A 20,822-nucleotide genomic window follows, 5' to 3' on the forward strand; every position below is an offset into this window, starting at 1 on the left:
TTCAAGGAATGGACAGCTGTTTCACTGAAATTTACAGCTTTAGGAGATATGACCACTTCCTCAGAATAATCCACACATTCTTGCAGCAATCGGATTGAAATGTTCATGAATTTACCTAGTTTACAACTGTCTGATAAACAATTTCCCCCCAATATATCACTAGCTAATTATTATCACAGTGAACAAAACTAAATCCCATCAGATGCTAATCGACCCAGTGGAATGGATAGCTGCTAATTTGTTACTTTGAAGAAAACATGTTCTCTTTAGAGGCAATAATATTATTGGAATAAAAGAGATAATAAATGTGTGTGAAATGCCCGTCACGCAGTAAATGGAAGCTATTGGGAGCAGCTGTAATAGTAATAGTAGTGACAATAAACCCTGGTCATGCCCTCCAAAGCAGAAAACTCACCATTAGAGCAGATGTAAATTTAAACAACTAGCATCACATAATAAATACATAGCTCAGGGCCTGGCCAAACATGGTAGTTTACCACTGGAGCCAGGAGGAAATAAAAGAGCAGGGGTCCATTGTGCTGCTCAGGTAGGGTCTGGCTCAGTCCAGACAGAATTCTGATGGGCAAATTCAGTATGGCAGGAAAGGAGAGAGATGGAGAAGACAGAAGGGAGGCGAAGAGTGTGGACCTGGCTGGGGCAAGGCTGGAAGTCCTCACCTTTGTGTCTCCAGCACCAGAAACAGTGCCGGGACAACATGCAATCAGTAACTGCATGTTAGACTGTAATAAGATTAAGTGGAAAGGGCTGCGTCAAGAGTATGGAAAAGTGAAATGAGCACTGGACAGAGAAGTAAAAGATACAGGAAGCTGCCAGTAAGTCCCAGTGGAAGTGGGGTGAGTCCCAGGGTGCATGCCTTTCACACAGGAGCCAACACACCTCTTGAATGGATGGTGTATAAACAGAGGGATGGACCTTTATGCACTTACACCTCACTTATTTCCAAAATGAACCTGAAGCAGCTTATATTAAAAATGCATGGTATGTCTACATCATGAATAAAGTACAATGATATATGTTTAAACTATTTACAATGGACCAGATCTGCCCAAGATAGAGATGATCTTGTAGAAGATTTGATAGTGAATTTGAAGAAGGAACATATTTAATTTAAAATTTAAAAAAATTTTTTTAATTGATAAAGTTAAAAATAAACAGAAAGTAAAATGAAAGAATTTTTCAGCAGAAAGGAATCTAGATGATCATTGCCAACAAGCTCAGTTTAGAGATGAGGAAACTGAAGTGACTGGAATGCTGCAAGCCGCTCTGCTAGTGGTGTGGGTGGGGAATTTTCGCTTCTGTTTGGTGCTCTACCCTGTCGTCTATAAATTTATGAAGCAACACCACCAAAACTTCACTGGGCTAAAAAGAAAAAAAAAATCATTTTAACTGACTTGCTTTAACTCAAGGAAGGTATTTAAAAAGAAATAAATGTAATTATTTTGTAGGCTTTGAAATTAAACTTTCTCTTGTTAGATCTTATGTAACAATTTGCAGAAAACTGAGGCAATTTGCAAGTGGGTAGCTTTTGCACACAGACCTTACCACACTCATAGGAGGAATACAAGGTGCCAGGTGATCCAAGGTGTGCAATAATCCATGCATCATCACAATCTCCACTCTGGGCCTGCCAACCCATTAGTGCATACCTGTGTAAGAGGACCCATCCTCCTTCCTAACAACAGTATACACACAGATTTCATATCTTTTAACAGAATTTCATGGGCATGTCTCTCAAATGCTACTTTAGGGAAACAAAGACTGTTAGCAATGGATATCACTGGGTTTATCTGTTGTTATTAACATTGATATTATCAATGCATATTTTAGTAACTGGTAAGTATTCAATAAAACTAAGAAGTCTGATATCTACAGACAGTCTCAATTTGAGTCATTGGGGAAATATAATGGAGATCAACAACAGATAATTCTGAATCTTGATTAAAAAGTGAATTTTCTAAGCAAGTTCCTACATGAAATCATTCCCAGATTACAGCCAGAATAACCATGGACCTAGAAGGAGTATCAGGAGATGTTTCCTCCCTTTCAAGAGTGTCTATGCTCTTGCAACAATATTAACAACATCATGTAAATATGACAGAAAACAACAGCCAAACACCCCCTCTCTATTGACCCAGGAAATATTCTTAGCCTTCAGATGTAAAAGACCAGCTTGCTTCTAAGCATATTTAGATTTTATTCAGAAAAATAAGATGTTTTAGAGACCCTCTCACTCAAACTCTCCTTATTATTTAACCAGGAGCCTGGCATCCCCAGAATCTTGTTGGCCTTCCACAAAAAAACTTTGTCTTTAAAATAAAAACCTTTTTTTTTTTTTTTCCTGAGCTGCAACAGAACAGTAGCTTCAAAGAGAATGGAGTCAATGTGTGACATTTATCTTTATAGCAAACGGACATAATCTTCCTTCTATCGTGTCCCCTTTCCGAGGAGCAGTGTAGCATGTGCCGGGGCACAAGGTCACATGAAAGAAACCTCCTCCTCAAGTGTCACGTCTGTCTTGCAGGGGGAAAGGCTACCAAGTAGCGGATTCTTTCAGGAATTAAATACACCATGACCTGGCAACAACTGAATCCTATTCAAAAAAAGAGGAATAAGACCAGGCCTAAAAGACACTTATTTTTTTCATGGTTTGGACTTCCCTTGACCTAAAGAAGGTCAAAGAAATGCCTGAGTCTAAATTACTTAATACACTGGTTTTTCTAGCACATACCTCTTTGTAACTCTAGAATCAACTTGATATGCCCTTTTTGCAACATTTTGAGAAACAGCTAGAAAATGGAAGCCCTGGTTGAAGTCAGGATGGTGTGTAATTTGTTTTTGTGAATTTTTTTTTGTTTATTTAAGTTATTAAGCAACAGAATCAGAATTCCCTTCTCTGCTATGAGAAACCAGTCCACCTATCTATTTTGAATTAAACTAAAGATTTCTTTCTAAGGTAACGGGGGGAAAAGTAGAACTCTAAAAATGTGTAGAAACATGGGTGGCTGCTCACACCACATCCCCACAAAAACCAAGCGACATCCAAATCCAGCCCCCAGGTTGCCCTGAAACCAACAGTATAGTGTGTAACGGGGAGGGCAGAGGGCAGGTTAGAGAAGACACGCCTTCCCTTCCACTCCTCAGACTCGAAAATCAGTGATCTAGGTAACACCAACCAAATCATCTCTCCACGATATAAAGGTAAACAACAAAATGAGATATTCTATCAACACCTTCTTAGCCCATAATCTATTTAGGATGCTGGGAAGTGATGGCATTTGCTTCAACTGAAAAGTGCACAGAGGCACCCCCTCTGCTGTTTCCAATCAGGCAACAGCAAACAGAACTTGAATTTAGGATGCATCCATATGGTCACACGGGGCATTTTTCGAGTGACCATTTCAAGAGGCCCTGTGTTTTTCTCTGCAGTGATCTTTCCTCTTGCATGAGTCTGACAACACGAATGATTTTTTAATACAATTACTCCATCAGTGGAGCTGCTTCATCAAGTCTTGGATTGTGAACAGAGGCACGAAACCAGAGGGCACAGGCCCCAATCCGAGAAGTTCCTTTCTCTCTTCTTTCAGTTCGAACATTTTAAACATTCATTGATTAAAATATTAAGTGTTTCAGCAATAGAATAAATTCAGTAAAGAGAAAAGAAAACACACTTTCTTATAGACCTCCATATTAAATTCCTGCTGAGCAGCTCATTCTGATGTTGGCATGAACTCAGTGCATTTAAACCAAAAAGGGAGTACACCTCCCTCAGGTGTACATCCTACAATGAAACAATCAAAAAGTGTCCCCTACACTGGAAGCTCATGACCTCTTCCTCATCTTTACATGCATCTAGTCACTTGAGTGGAAAAATTACACTTCACATCTATTGCTGGTTAGACCCAAGACACTTTAAAATGACAAAGCCACTAGTTTTTCAGGAGGCACAGTTTTATCAGTTACCCTTTTCCAGTTCTTCAGTCAACTAAAGTTTATTATTAATTTCATGTAAGCTTTTCCAAGTAACTAATATACAGGTGAATTTATAGTGTAAACACCATTAATACGTTTATTTGATAACCAGATGCAGAAAACATTTATAAAATTACATGTTACATAGAACCATGCCTCTCTTTCTGCTTCTACCGTAAATAAAATTTTCATAAATCGGGAGTGATTTGTTCCAAGGCAAGATTGCCCAGCTCCCTCTGTTCTTCTCCTTGTTTCCAAATTTTAGCCATTTCTCTCTTTTATTTCACCAGATGGCAGGTGAGAAGTAAAGAGAAATGAAACTCAGAACCGATAAACATTTCAGGATTTTATCGACACTTTGGAAACTCTGGCGTGAACGATTTGGATCGCTTAGGGTCATAAAAGTTCCAGAGATCCATTTTCCTAGTTGTATTCTGCTGTTTACACAAGTTTTAAAGTAATTATAATTAGCGCATATAGTTCACTCAGCAATTTAAATGGAAGTTTGTCATAAATGCGTCAAATTGATGTTAGCTGTGATCGTTCAGTCAATTATTTGCCATTCTAAACACTCTTCATCAATGCGGCTGCAAATAATCAAAGCTGGCTAGACACACGACGGCAGTGTTTATACTGCTGAGGACACACAGAGCCTACTTCCTGTTCTAGTCTGGCAGGATATCCTCGGGAGGCATCTGAAACTCCATCCATCCATCCCCAGGACCATATATTTATCATGCACACGCCTGAAAAACAAACCAGTCCAAGAAATGATGTCTCCACTGTGAGAACTCAAGTGACTCAATGTCTCCCTCAGATGAATAGCTCGCTCTATATGACAGCGACTTCTCCTTTGGAAAGACTGTCCCCACGAGGAACACTTATGATTCAAATTTTCCACATGCACATTCCTTCAGAATCTGATTGGGTTGGAATAAAATAAAGCACTTGCAGGAAATGCTTTGATTATGTCTGAATGACAATATTCTTCAGAGTTCTTGTATGACAAGAAATTATACCAGAGCAGGATAAGTGAAAAGGGCTTAAGTTCCACAAAAAGGTAATAAAAATGCTAACATAAAAGTATATAGTGTGATAAATTAGGGCAGAGCAGTTACTGATTATACAAAAGTCCATTTGTGATGGAGGCAGCAGGAAGGGTGGGCTCTCCCTTGTCCAGTGTTTCTAAAGCAGCTTCCCCCCCTATGTTCAGTGATGCCACTCACTCCATGACAAAGACGCTTTGATCTCCCCCATTAAATATATCCCGTATGGACCTAGCCTGAACCTGGTAATGAAAAAAATCATTTATATGAAAGGGAGGCGAGTACTGTATATCTCTAAGATTATTCATTACCTTTCAAAAATGAAGCCATTTGTGCAGTCTTTGTGTCATACATACATGAAAGAGCACTACGCTGCTTATTTAAAGTACTTTGTTGTGCTCCCGCTTTTTTATTCCTGCCACAGATCAGATGGGAAACCCAACCGAAGCAACCGAGTAAGGCAAAAAAAAGAAAGAAAAAAAAAAAAGAAAGAAGACGACTTAGCAATTTACAGTCAGAAAGACGAACACGATGGTAGAAATAGAAGATTCCATACCTGAGTTGGAGGGTTTAGACACTCTTCCCTTGGGAACTGGGAGTAGCAATAATTCCAGGGATGGTGGCGGTGGCGGCGGAGGTGGCGGCGGCGGTGGCGGGGTCACCTTTTCCTGCTTCTTCTCTGAAGGCGGTGGCGGTAGGGCGTCCTCGGGCACCAGGGACGCCTTCTCAGCCAGAAGGCTCCCCGCGGCCCGCGCGGCCACCTCCTTGAGCAGGGCGGCCGAGGAGGTCATGGAGGCCAGGGAAAGGAAGGAGCTGGCCGGAGGGGGGTGCTCCTGGCCAGGGGTCAAGCTTCTCTCACTGACCTTCTTGGACAAAGCTGCCAAGGTGGAGCTGGCAGACTGGGAGCTGAAAGGGGACGCGAAGGACTCAAACCGCACGGTGTCCTCAGTCCTGGTGAGAGATTTGTCCTGCAGAACGGCATTGGCTGCAGCTTTCAGTTTTAGGATGGCGGAGTCGGGGGACAAGCCGCAGGTGGTGGTTGAGTTCGGCAACCACTTACCTTGATTCCAGAGAAAACGGCTACTTGGAGTGTATTGGTCATTCTGCTCCTGCTTCTCGGCCAGCTTCCTGGCAAGAACGCTGAGCTGCTGGGCGTGGTGGGCCGGCGGGGAAAAGGACAGGCTGGAGCCCACGTTCACCGGGGACTCCACCCTGCCGTTGGCTGTGGCTGTGGCGTCGAGCTTGAGGGACCCGGCCTCCAGCAGCCGCCTCAAGTTGCTGCTCAAAGGTTTTGTGGAGCCTGGGGAGTCGTCTTCGCACAAAGAGGACACGCCAGGGGAGAGGTGATCTTGACACTGCAGGGAGTCTCGCAGGAGGTCGCTGTCAAGTGCCACCAGCTCCAACGTGTGGCTGCTGGGAGTGGCACTTCCCAAGGAGGTGTCGGGGGAAGTGGACTGCTCCTGGATCCGGTCCTCCAGAGACAACTTATAGTTCTCCTGGACTTCGCCATAGGATGCTTCCGACGGGGTCTCTGAGGAGTTTCCATACCAGTGCTCTCCTTCACTGAGTTCGCCCTCCGCCTCTTCCTGCCTACTAACATCTGGGGGAATTAAGAAGAGCGGGTTTACTCCCAGAGTGAGCAGCACCAAGCCTGCAGACACTCAAAGGGCTGCCGGCACGCGTCCTCTTCCCTTCCACCCAAGGCCCGCACGGCAGGCCGCGGCCGCCGACTAGAGCGCAGGTGCGAGTCAGGCAGTCTTGGCATAAGCCTCAGAGGAGGTAAAGTGCTAAACAGGCAAAGGTAAAAGCACCCCACTTACGACACGTGTTAACCTTTCTAATAATTACTCCAGATCAGCTGGAAGGGAAAAAGAGGCAAGAGAATAATGGATGGTACAGAAATAATTGCTATTTTCAATGGCTGGGGGGGTGGGCAGGTTGTGGAATGGAAAGAAGCTTGTACCCTCGTGAAAAAACCAGTGTGGTATCTTTAGTCTCGAGTCAGAATTAGAGAGGCAGCTGGCAGGGTGGGAAAACGTTGGCTGTGAGACAGACAGTGCGAAGCTGCTTCCCCACTTTCTAACTCCATGACCTCAGGCGAGTCACTTGGCTGGGTTGATACAAGATGAAATTAATTTTTTTTAAAAGTTTATAAAATTGTATATATTATAACAACATCACCCAGTTCTTATGAAGCTTAAATCATAATAAACACGTGACCACGTTTTGAAAACAGTCAAGTGTTATATATAAAAATCAGATCTCGTTACCAAACACGATTCACGTTACTGATTTCTTTTTTTTTTTTAATGCTTTTTTTTTTATTGATTTCAGAGAGAGGAAGGGAGAGGGAGAGATAGAAACATCAATGATGAGAGAGTAATTGATAGGCTGCCTCCTGCACGACCCCCGTGGGGATCAAGCCTGCAACTGGGGCATGTGCCCTGACCAGGAATCGAACCAAGACCTCCTGGTTCATAGGTCAACTCTCAACCACTGAGCAACACCAGCCGGGCACATTACTGATTTTTTAAAGCAACCATATCTGCCGCATTATGCATGCTACTTGGTTGACAGGCCTTCACTGACATGTCTGCCACCTTATCCCAGGCAGAGATTAGTAATTCATTACCTCACTTCTCTAAGTGTCCCCTTTAATTATTTTCTATCCATTAATTTACCCATCCACCACTCCCACTCTCAATGCTCGTCCCCCAAGCACTGGTCAGTTGGGACCCCTTGCCATTTCTCTCCCTGTGTTGTCACTTCTCTACCTTTGCTCAGAATATTCCCTCTATCTGGAATGTCTTTCCCCAGAAAACTTGAATGTCCAATTCTGCTCATCCTTCAGCACTCAGCTCAAAGGTTTCTTCCTCATGATTCTCCCCAGAACTCTCAGTCAGAATTAACCTCTCCTCATTCATTCACTCACTTACTCAGCACATAGCTATGGACTACCTGCTGCACGCCAGGCATTGTTCTCAATTGAAAACATTGAACAAAACAAAGATCCTGCCTTCTTGGAGCTTACATTTCACTGGAGGAAGACAGCTATTAAACAAAATTATTAAATTAGTAAGTCATAGAGTAAGCCAGAGGGTGACAAGTACTTTGGGGAAAGACACAGAGCAGGCAGGGCAAGGAGGGTGGTAGGTCATGGGCAAGAGGTGAGTTGCAATTTTAAATAAGGGGGCCGGGGTGAGGCTTCCCTGAGGTGGCGACCTCTGAGCAAAGACTGGAAAGAAGTGAGGAGCTGTTCATGCAGGATCTCTGGGAGAGAGTCCTAGGCAGAGGGCGTCACTGTGAAGACCCCCGTGTGGGAACATGCTTGGCATGTCCATGGAACAGCAAGGAGGACACTGTGGGTAGAGTGAGGTGAGAGAAGATCAGAGCAGCTGGAGAGGAAGTCAGAGAAAGAGAGAATTGTGAAGGAGGCTGAGCTTATCAGTGGGACACTGTCAACCACTGAAAGGTCTTGGGCATCTGGTGAAATTAGGAACCACTGGAAGGTTTGGGGTAAGGGAGGCAAATGACATGACTTACATTGTCAAAGAACTGTTCTGGCTGCTGTGTGGGAAAGAGAATTCAGGTATGAGAGTGAGGGCAGGGAGACCAGCTCAAGGTGAGTGCAGGAGGTAAGAAGAAGCCCGTTCTGTGCATATTTGAATGCAGGGTCAACATTCCCGTACTTTGTTTATATTGATTTCATATCACTCTAATTGATCTGTCTGCTATTGGTTTATCTTCTGAAAGGTAAGTGGGGTTGGGGTGTTCCTTGAAGGCAGGGATTTTATCACCTACATATACCACGCTGTGCCCAACACAAAGCCTGGTTCTTAGCAGAGTTCAGTGAATGTTTAGGGATTGAGCCAAAATCCCCCACTGTGCCAAGTTTTGCTATATAACGTGCTGTCTTTTCTGAATAGAAATAGCTAGAACTAGTAATGCATGAACTACAAGCTAATACATTGATCTTCCCCTGCTATTTGCAGAAGAAATGTCACAAATGACAAATTCTCTTTCACTAAAGTTTTGCAGCTCCTTCCTGAGAGTCTTTATTAAGTTATCAAGAAAATGTAAAATATCAAATGGAATTTGCTGGGGAAAAAAGCAGACAAAATTGAATTTTCTCTTTTAAAAACAGTCTGGTTCCTTGTGATTTGCCACATTTCCTTCTTCCCACTTGATTTCAGCATTTTTCATCTTTCCTGAAACCAGCAGGACCCTGCGCTACTCATCTTCCCAGTAGCTTCTCCTGGAGATGTTTTTTACCAAACACCACGCAGTCCACATCAATTTCAACAACTGGACTAATTTTTCGTTCCTCTGGCAAACCACCTTTCTTGATTTCAGATTAAACATCTCATCCTTCAGGAGAATCGCAGTGAGAATTAGCTGAATATCTCCTTAAAGAATCTCTTTGTTGATCTTTATTGATACTCACTAAATGAACTAACATAGGAAAACAGGTGATTCAGAAGTAAGTACTGTTAGATTATATTTTTGTCAAACCAGAGTAGCTCTAGATAGACAAGACTGGTCTAGAACCTTGCCGGAAGGGTCAACTAACAAGGTATAAATAAAATCAGGGTTTTGAGAACCACAAAAAATTACAATCACATGTCCAGGCCTGTCATTTTACTGAGACTATTAAATATTGTAAAAGTTACCCGGTTGAATCAAAGATACACAGCTATCTAGAACTAATACCCAAACCAAGAACCCACATCTCTCAACACTTGGCTCAGTGTTCTCCGTAAGCCCACTGCACCGTATACCAGACACCCTCTGAATGGCAACCTCCTACCACCACTTGCCCATCCTGCCACCCTCTTGAAACAGAAATCAACACAAGAATTCTCTTAGATAAGGGCAGTATTCACTCTTTATCTTGAGATAAACCATGCAGAGGAAAATACCCATTATTCCTATACCCTAATCTCTCCATTCCCTCTGCCTCTTCCTTGTGGAGGTCATCAAATATTGATTCAACTGCCTAGAGAATTCAGCAACATCTACTGGCAAAGCCCCAAAGGCAAAGCCTCATTTCCACCCTCCTCCATGTACACCCCCTTCAAATGTGCTGAAGCCTGTAAGCAGGTCAAAAACTAAAGAAGTTGTCAGCTCGCTCCAATCCTATCCAGCAGTGATAATGAGATCTGAACATTCTTCAATGATACAAACAGCTGATATCTACACATAAAGCAACTTTCCCAACCTTGCCAAAAACACAAGCCCCAAACAAGCAAACACAGCATTTCTTAAACAGACTGTTTTACATCCTTTGAAACACCCAGATAGCTCCTCAGCCATCCATTCTTCTGTTCTTTTTGAACACGAACACAGCGATACCACTCTCTTCCGAACTGCAAGAAAACTCGGATACATAAAGAATATTTTTAAACTCATAATACTCTATTAATTGCTTTTCTGAAGATGCTGTTACTGAAATTGAGGTTATTCAAGTAATAAACCACCAAATAATTGTAATGCATGGCCTAGAAAGAGCCAGGCCAGAAACCTGCAGAGAAACAGATCTGAAATTATTCTGGCATCACCTGAGGTCAAGCGAAAGGTGGGGGAAGCTTTCAGAAAAATGAATGCAAGAGACGTGAGGAGGTGCAGAGGTGAAAGGATAATCTGAAGAGGCTCAAACAAATATGCTTGCAGTTCACGAAACAGCAGCAACAAGGATTTTCTCCCACAAATATTCATTCTCCCCGGGCCCCCGCCCCCGCTGGGCTGCTCTCTGTTATCATATTTGGTTTCATCAAGCAGGTGTCTGGAAGTCTGCATTGGTCCAGTTGTGGAGAGCTCCCCTTCAGCAGGGTCTGCAGGACCCCCAGCACCTTGGAGAATACATCATGAGAACAGGTTTCCTCATCTGGGAGCTCAAAACAAAGCATTCCTGCAATCTAGGAGATTAATTTGTTGGCCACCACAAACTTTAGAACAAGCAAGGCTTGACTTGAGTTCCTTTCACAATCTGAGAAGCCCCCAGGCAACGAGACAGCTCCCTTTTCCTGTCACCAGCGCGGAAGGTGGCACGTAATCAGAGTGCTGGAAATGCTTCATGTGCACATCCACCCACCCCACCGTGGATCTCACAGCTTTCCTAACCGAGGCTCCCAGGGAAGCCTCTCAACAGCCAATGTAAATAACTTCCTTCTAAATACATTATTTTTAACCTCCAGAATAGGAAGCGATTTCTGTGGCTAATTTTACAACAACCTATGTGTCTCACAGCCAGGTTCACACTCGTTCCTGTCAACTTTACACAACAGTCTGTTTTTGTGTTTTTTCACTTTGAATCAGAAACACAAAGAATTAAGAATAGAAACGGTGCAATTACAGAATGAAAATATGCTGAATAAATTTTGTTTCCATGTGGCGACAATTTCTCCTTTGGGGGAAACAAAACAAAATTCCACTACCTAACACATTTATTTATAATTCAGTTCCCAAGTAGAAACTCAGTAACTTGATATCCACAACTCTTGCTGCATATTTTCAACTCACTTCCTTTTCGGTGTGAGAGTTGTAATCAGATGCATTTAATTGGACCAATATTCATCTAAGGTCCTCGTTCAGAAAGATCGGACAGAAGAAAAAATCTAAGAAAGAGACATCTATTAATTTTCATACCTTTTGGCTAAGGTCAAAGCAAGTGGAGATGGAAGACTAAAAGCCCCACTTCTATATCTACCCATAAACCATTACCACCAGCTGGTCCACATGAATCTACCCAGCAGGTTCGGAAGAGAACAGGCCCAACCTCCCAGGACTCACCTGGATGGAGTTGACTCATGGTTTATTCTCTGGCAGTCAACACCCTCTTCTTGTGACCATAAGTGTGTTTACCTGGTACCTACCAACTCACGTTCTGGTTCATTTTCATCTAAAAATCTTCCAAGTTTGCCCTTTCCATCGAATACACATCTATAGCTAAGTAGCTGTATCTCTCTCTTAAGGCCATGCGTCTCTATCAGTATCATCAGTTATACCTGTAATACCTCCCTCAAATCACATGAGTATTTATTGGTTTGTAAGTTTAAGGAGCCGTACATAAAAGTTATTAGCAAAACCAATGCTAATAATTGATTTAATTCAACAAACATTTACTGAGCATTTACTATGTTCAAGGACCAGTCCTCTGCGACAAGGAGACTCAGAGGTGCAGCAGTCTCTGGCCCAACAGTTTATAATCCGCAGGAGTGTGATGCTGCACAAGCCTAGGAAGCACAGAGGAACAGAGCACAGGTTGTGTGTGCACAAAAGAGGGAGCGATTAATCCCAGTGGTGCAGGTGGCTATGGAAACAGACCTCCAAGGATGAAGATTTTAACAGACAATATTGGAAATTCACTAAGAAGTGGGCTTGCTCCTCTGCAAATTATCAACCAGGAAATAGCTCAGCCATGGAGAAAGCTAATATCCAGGTGATAATTGTTGGATAAATCAACGTAATGAAACATTTTTTATATTCTTAATTCTTCACATTTTACAAAGTCACCATCTATTGATTTCTTAAGGGTAGATTTTATCAATCATCCTACGGTACTTACTAGCTGTGAAACCATTAGCTTACGAAGACCAGAAGCAGGGCCAGGAGTTAGTCGTTCTTGCACTCCTGCTCAATGCCCTGCCCACAGCGGGGGCATTAGGGCTCCTGTGGTTGTGCCGACTACCAGGATGGCAGGAAGCCACAGCTGAAGCTCTCAGTCCCTGTACCAAACACTGAGAGGGCACAACAAACAACTAGCAGCAGGAGGATGTCAAAACATGCTCAGGGCGCCCTCTCATTGCCCCTAGTCTCTTCCCTCGGAGGTTAGCCTCATCTTCCCGGGCTACCTTTCCCGGGAGGCTGACAACCTGGCTGCACAAGGTTCTGGGCTTTTCTCAATGACTCACCGCTAGAGACAGGTCCTTCCCCCTCTGAGTGGCCTGTGAGAGGTCCCGTTCTGCTCCCTGGTCCTATCACTGAAGCCAGAGGGCGGGGAGGGGGCCCTGCAGCGGGCTCAATGCGGGTCACAGAAGAAAGGAGAGGGAAAGAAGCACCAGGAAGACAAAAGCAGTGACCTCTATAATGTTTAATAAAGGTTGAGTATGCTGCACGTCAGGCTGTTCGGAACCAATTTTATAATTTTAAGCATAAAACATATCCTCATTGAGGCTGGTTTTACCTGCCAGGTTTTAAATTGCCCCTTTGTAGCTTGAAAGCCTTAGCACATTCCCCCCGCGCCAGCTGGGCCCGAACCTAAGAGACCTCTCAGGGGTTCGGGGCTCCAAGTCCACAGCCCGAGTTAAACGCACCAATCGGCTCCGCAGGACAAAGCCGCAGAGATCACAGTTATTGAAACATCGATGCCCAGGGCACCCAACAGCTTTCAGCGTCGCCAGGAAGAAAATTTAAGAACTGCTAGTTATTTAAAACTGCCAGGGTGGAGAAGACAACCAGATTCCTGTCGCGGGTCCAGCTGGGGAAAAGGTGCCGCGAGGGCATGGGGAAATGGCAGGGAGTCGGGAAGGACGACAGTCCGCAGGCCGAGGGGGGGGGGCTCCTGGGTCATGATGGGCATTTTGCACACAGCAATCGTTTCAAATTATTGTGAAGAAGTGTCCATGAGTAAAAGAGAGGTAACAAAAATTAACACATCACTCCTTATCTTCAACGTGAGTTGCAAGCAGTGTCTAAGCCCATTTTAATTTTCTCACATAAAGTTACTTGTTAGATTTTCCAGTGACCGAGGAACTACCCAAGCTCCTCCAGCAAACTGCCCATCTCAACATCAGGGGCAACGCCTCCGCCCTTACCGTTGCTTAGGCCAGAATCCCCACAGCCAGCCTTGGCTCTTCTCTCTATTACACCCCACATCGAATTCATCTGCAGGTCTGGTTGATTCTACCTTCAATACACATTCCAAATCCTGTCACTTTCACCATTTCTGCCACCACGACCCTGGTATACAGCACCGCCATCCTTGTCTGGGCTGTGGCAATAAACTTCCAATTGGTCCTCTTTGTTACAATTCTCGACCAGCAGCCAAAGGAAGCTTTTAAAAAATGTTATATCAGATTCCACTACTCTCATCAATAGCTTCCATGTTTCTCAGAATAAAATCCAACACCCTTACCTTGACCTCAAAGCCCTATATAATCTGTATCCTTGTGACTTCATCTCCTAGACAAAGCAGGCTCCTGCCTCAGGACCTTTGCAAGTGCTGTTCCCTTTGTCTCAAATCATTTTTATTCCTCCCCCCGCCCCAAATAGCCACACGGTTGATTCCTTTACTTCCTCATGTGTCCCCTCAAATACCACTGTTTATTAAAATAAAAGCTCCATGAGAGAGAGGGTTTTGTTCCATTTGCCCCTGCACCCTAAGCACTTAGAAGGGTACCGAACAAAGAGCAAGTGCTCAATTATTATTTAAATGTATGAATAAAAAAGAAGAATGGGCTTAATCATCAGAATGGTAGCCCTTAGTACTGGAAATGAGAACTGTTTTCAAAATTGCAAATGATAATTCTATTTTTCTCATGTGAGTCAAACACAGAAGAGAAAAAGTCTGTTTTGCAAACTTTCCTACCAAAGGCTCCCAAGTGGCCAAGAAAAGTGAACTGCACCCCAGGGGAAGTGGGGACTGAAGCTAAAGCCCCCTCCAGGAAGCCCTAAATTTCTTTGAGTTTTAGCTTAACATTTCAAGTTACTGCTGTGTTTCTCACAAACCATCTGGAAAAATTTATTCTCTGTGATGATGCCCCATGTTTCTCTGGGTACCCAGCTGCTTTGGAGAAACATGTACCCTATTTGGAGAAGCAAGAATGCATGAAAGCACTTTAGCACAGCGTCAAAGCTCAGTAAGGGTGGGGGGGAGCTATCATTGTTACTATTATTACTAATAGTACTAGTCCTATTACCACTTCAGAGAGAAAAAGTAAAGCACAGAGGTTAACCTCCCAGGACTGCACAACTGATCTGCAGGATGTCAAGAACTACAATCCTACTTGTTGAATTTGAGTTTGTCATGTGAATCACTTTACAGAGGGAAATGCCTTGGAGATCTAGTCCATATGGCTCATCTGTAGGCAGAAGCTGAGGGAGGGCCAGCGATTTGCCTGAGGTCCCAGAGCTGACTTATGGACACGGACAGGACTTAAGCTTAGGTGTCCCAATCCAATACAGAGCTTCTACTACTAACTCAGGATGTAATCATCACTAAGCAAATGAATGAATTCTAGGACAAGGCCGGAACGTCACAGGCTCCCAACAGACATTTGTTGAATAGATGAACAATTCTGCATAAAGCACTGAAAACGTACCTGCTACTGGATTAGATATTTTAATAAACGCCCTCAAAGCTGATCCTCCTAACAATTTTACATGGTAGACCGTACTCTCCTCATTTTACAGATCAGGAAACCAAGGCTCCAAAGGTTAGTGGCCTACCTAGCATAAACACTTAGGGAGTGATGAAATCAGGTTCACACCCAAATCTTCAGAACATCTAAGAGAACATGAGTAGCTTGACACCAAACAATATTTTTTCAAATAACCAAAAAGTACCAGAGTACCTTCAAGAAGCCAACATTTTAAAATTTCATTTTGATGGGATTTAAAAATGCAGACACACTCAAACATGTGTGTTAAGCATGATTATTACGTTTGTAACACACGGATGTGTCTCAGAGGCTTCTGGGACTTTTCAGCAGCCTGCCCCCATGTTAAACAGCTCCAAGCTACTGTGTTTTAAGTTACTGTTCCCACTTTAATAGTCCTTTTGAATTATTTTTCTCTATTATGCCTTACACAGAGCCCCTTCCTTCTAAATTTGTGGCTTTCTGACTGCCATAGCTGAGAAAACAATCAGCAGGCTTATTGAAACTGTGTGCAAATTAAGGGTGAAAACTAGATGGTGAAGTCCAAACCCCAGTAACCTGTGAATCTGACTTTATTTGGAAACAGGGTCTTTGCAGATGATTGAGTTAAGATGAGGTTATTAGGGTGAGTTTGAATCCAGTATGACTGGTGTTCCCATAAAGGGGAAATTTGGACGCAGAGACAGACAGACACATGGGGACAATGTGATGTGAAGACTGGAGTTACACTGTCACAATCCAAGGAGCTACCAGCAGCAGGTCCTTCCCTATGTCTTCAGAGGGAGCACGGCCCTGCTGACACCTTGATCTTGGACTTCTGGCCTCCAGAACAGGGAGACAATGAACTTCTATGGTACTCTGTTATAGCAGCCCCAGAAAACAAATACACTTAGGCTCAAATAAAGGCCTGAGCCTTTTTTCTGGGTTTGTTCACCTCTGGATTCTAAACTGTAGCCTTAGCTCTAATACCGTAGTTTTTGTTTAAGTTGGTTACTGTTGTACAAAACTAGCCACACTGCCGCTTGGGGTGAAGACCTCCCTAGCTGAAAGAACTATGAGCAGACAAATAGGTCATTTTTGCCCATCTCTAAACTTCAGCCAAATTTCTTTCAAATAAAAGATTTTGTAAAAGATGTTAAGCAACAGAAGTATTCTATTACTACAGCTACTCAGACATCTCCAAACAAAAAAATATATACGCATCACCACAAATATTGTAGCAAATTAATAAGAAAGGGACAGTTCAAAATATAGCACAAATCCACTGGCCCAAATCTAGAGACCAAACAGAACTGGTTAATCCCCGGATTGACCGCTTGTTCCTTCATCCTTTCATGCACCTCCATGTTACAAAAAGCATATAGAATCTGTCCCCTCAAGCAATCAGAAGTAAATTTACCATGGCTACCATGGCATTATCAGAAAAATTGTCTGCTAAGGCTGATAAATCGGTCGATTATCTGCTTCCTTGACTTTTATTTCCTCTTATATAAATGTTTTCATCCCACCATTACCAGTACCTGTTATAAGATGAACAATAAATTACCAAGCTACTGAAATCACCAGGAAATGCTTAATAGATCAAAAAAGAACTTAACAACAACAACAAAAGCCCTAATAACATAGTAACGTGTTCTGTGGTCTAAGAATAGCACTGTATGGAGAGAAATGTGGCTACTTGTTGAAAGTGTAGCGTATGCACAAAACCAGACATTCCTTCCTGGGCACGTTTACCAAGCACTGACATCATGCACCTTGTAATGAAACACTTCGTGGTCACCAGCATTCTGCCTGCCACTGGAAAATTTCACACAGTGAGTCCCTTATTTACTAAAAATATGTGGGTATCCAGAAAGAAGAGTGCCCTGGGGGATAAGAGATTTAGCCAGGGAGAGGAGATGAAATTGCCTTTGATTTAATGATTAAATGCATATAAAACAAAAGCTGCAGAAGAAGCAGCTCCCCACCCCCCAGATTCGGGAAAGGACAATGATGCTTTGGAATTGTGAATTTGGGGGGTTATGTACAAGAATCTGTGACACCAAAGGACACTGATTATAAGGACAACCCTAATTCAAAGTTAACTTCAAACACTGATTTAGGCCAACAATGTTAACCTTTACTCTGACCAGGCTTTGCTCCAAGGCCGCTATCAAGTGGTCGAATGTATTCCGATTCGTTGTCTCCTTCCAAGGGCCAGGACACCCCGAAATCTGGCTCTGTTTTCTAGTGGTCTGTCTTCAAGAGCAGTGCCCCAGAGGAAACGCTGCTCTCACTTCCCAACAAAGCTCGACACTTCTGGAACTGCATTGAGTGGTAAGGATGAGGGTGAGGAATCCGCTCTTCTGCTGCTTTGGATGAAAGCTCAACCAACTCCAAGGCAAATGCTCAAAAAAAAACCCAAAAAACCCCTCTGGCACTGCATACATACAGTCCCAAAGTGACCAGAGCCATTTCCTGGAGTGACCTCTTACATTAGTCGTATGTCAGTTCCTCTTCTTAACTTTTTGGGGTCTGAAAAATGCGCCGAGTCTGTGCTTGAACACGCACAGCACTCCCTTTGCATCTTGCAGGACTGCCTGCAGCTCTCCGGCTGCGCGTCTGCCACCCAGTGTGAGAACTTAGCCCACTGGCCTAGCCTCCACCGCAAACCGGACTGGAAAAGGAAGGTGAAGACTGCTGGGCAATTTAAAGAAGTTCATTTAAGGAATACAAGTTTGAAAAGCTTTTTGATATAAATATGCTCAATTTCTCAGGCTTTGTTGTAAATCTATGTTTTGAAGTTCCCTGGACAAAGCCAAATTCTTTTAGTGTTTCCACGGCGCTATCAGCCGAGGTATATTCCCTGTGACGCAGGGTAGGCAGTCTTTTTCTATGAACAGCCAGATAGTTAATATTTTAGGCTTTGTGGGGCACATACGGTCTCTGTCCCATATTCTTTGTTCTTTGGTTGTTGTTTTTGTGGCTTTTTTTTTTTTAAACAACCTTTGGAAAATGTAAAAACCATCCTTAGCTCATGCGGCTGCACAAAACCAGGCCATCGTTTGTTGACCCTGAGTAGGTACTTTTCTTTCGTAATAAAAGCAGAAGGATGTTTTAAAATAGTATTGGAAATTCAGATATAGGGCAACAAGTTTCATCACCACCTTCTTAATCCAGCCAGTTGCGTGAGTCACTAAGTACCTCTGTGCCTCTGTTTCTTGACCTAAACAATGAAGGGTTACAGCAGATGAGTGATTTACAACCCATACCTCCAGGAGCCCTGGGGTTCTCGGGAAAGGCATGGCTCCCAGACCCATCCCCACCTCCCACCTTGGCCTACACCTCGCCAGCACAGCAGCTTTGGTCTTGTCTACATACTGTTGCTCATCATAAAGGCAAGACTTCCACTATTTAGTTTAAATTCTGAAAAACACTGTATTAGATGACTGCAGAAATCCTCCTGGTGCTAATCCTCCACGAATTCAGCATTGGATTATTGATCTCTTTGCAATCATGGTATTGGGAAGTGTCAGGGAAATAGGAAATAATTTAAAATCCTACATGGAAATATTTAAAGGAAGAGAAACAAACCCGAGAGAGGTTTTTCTAAGGGGCCGTTTCGATGTGTGGAAATCCACCAGGTAGCCATGCCAGAGGTTCCCAAGCTCCACCCTTGCTAATGAGAGAGAGTTCATGTTTGCATCTCTCCGGTTAGAGCTTTGGGGAAAGCGGGATGGTTTAGCAGTGGAAGGAGCCCTACGCTAAGACCCGGAGATCTGGGTTCCAGTTTGAATTTGGAACTTAGCAACTACAGAACTCCCGATGTTTCCTTAACAAGCTCTGGAGAGCCTACTAAATACCAACCCACAGACTGGGTGTGAGGAATACAGCAATAAACCAGACAGATGTGGAACACTCCACCCCCATTAACAGGATCCCTCATCTGTAAAGTAGGGTCGGGTCATAACACCTGCGCCTTCTCCCGTCCACAGGTGGTCCTGCAGAGATGGCAAAGCATTTGCAAACTGCAAAGCACAGACCACATAGCCTAGAAAACTGCAGATCCTTCCTTCTTTTTTAAATATGTTTTTATTGATGTTAGAGAGAAAGGAAGGGAGAGGAGAAAGATAAAGACAAGGATGAGTGAGAAACATCTCATCGGCTGCCTCCTGCATGCCCCCTACTGGGGATCTAGCCCGAAACCTGGGCATGTGCCCTGACCGGGAATCGAACCAGTGACCTCTTGGTGCACGGGACAACGGTCAACCAACTGAGCCACACCAGCCATGCCAGATTCTTTTCCTTTTAAGTACATGAAATATATGCAACTCCAAGAACTTCCCAAATTTATAAAATAAGACCACAAGCTTTGGCACCAGACACTCCCATTCAAACCCTGCTCTTCCTCCCAATAGACCCATCTGACATCTCCAAGCCCATTCTCTCATATATAGAATAGGATACTTACACCTGCAATTTCACAGGGTGATTGTGAAGGCAAAATCAGAATGACGTAAGCAAAGCACCTCTCACGGAGTTAGCACTTAGTAAATAGTTTCCCCTTTCCCTTCCTCCCAGGCACCTAGAAATCTCAGATGAAAGAATACTTTAAGAAGTAGTAGGGCTTACCTCAAAATTGTTGCTATTGCTACTCAGCTCTATATGATAATCACCTCAACCAAAGAGGACAGGAAACTCCTAGTTGTTACGACCATGGAATCCAGATGTGGAATATGCCCAGTCATCAGGAAAATCTTACAGTCTTGGCACAGTTTGAGGACAGAGAGAGAACAACAGCCAATAGCTGAGGGGAAGCTCTACAGTCTGGAATGTGCCACAGACTTCCAACCACACAAGTTCTCTCTTGCACTGAGACTGTGGTATCCCCCTGTGGTGGAGGCCATGGCCTCTGTTCTTCTCGGCAAGTCTCCTCCAGGAGCACATGACTTTCTCTAGTCATCTCTAGGCCACATCCAAGTGAATGTCTGTGGCACTGCTCATCCCCCCATCCAGCCCAGCTGTACAAGTTAGGCAAACCGCTTTCTCATTTCTGACAGAGGAAGACAGCAGGAGATATTCTCCAAAGTCTTTCTACCCCTAAAACTCTTGGATTCTGTGACCCATTTTTAACTTCATTCATTCATTCATTCATTCATTCATTCATTCAATCAACACCCTTTAGGGAATGCCTCCTACGTCTTTGATTCTGCGACCCATTCTTAATTTCATGCATTCATTTATTCGACAATGTTTATGGAACATCTCCTATCTCTTTGAATCTGTGATCTGTTCTTAACTTCTCTTTCCATTTATTTAACAATATTCACTGACCACCTATTATACACCAGGTACTGTTATGAGCAAGCATGTACAAAAATGAGTAAGAAATAGTCTACACCCTTAAAAAGTTCACAGTCGATAAGGACAC

At 43.4% G+C, this 20,822-nt stretch overlaps 1 protein-coding gene across 8 annotated transcripts in view; it reads right to left on the reverse strand.

Moving 5' to 3' along the window:
- The window catches only part of ZNF827 (zinc finger protein 827), a 151,350-nt gene that overhangs the window by 114,025 nt on the left and 16,503 nt on the right, over nt 1-20,822 (reverse strand). For all 8 annotated transcript variants that reach the window (XM_081136693.1, XM_081136688.1, XM_081136687.1 and 5 more), the window contains exon 2: nt 5,593-6,636. In XM_081136693.1, the coding sequence (XP_080992819.1) occupies nt 5,593-6,636 (1,044 nt within the window). The remainder of the gene's footprint in view (nt 1-5,592; nt 6,637-20,822) is intronic.

The sequence above is a fragment of the Miniopterus schreibersii genome (genome assembly GCF_964146895.1).
Source record: "Miniopterus schreibersii genome assembly, chromosome: 4".
Classification (NCBI taxonomy): domain Eukaryota; kingdom Metazoa; phylum Chordata; class Mammalia; order Chiroptera; family Miniopteridae; genus Miniopterus; species Miniopterus schreibersii.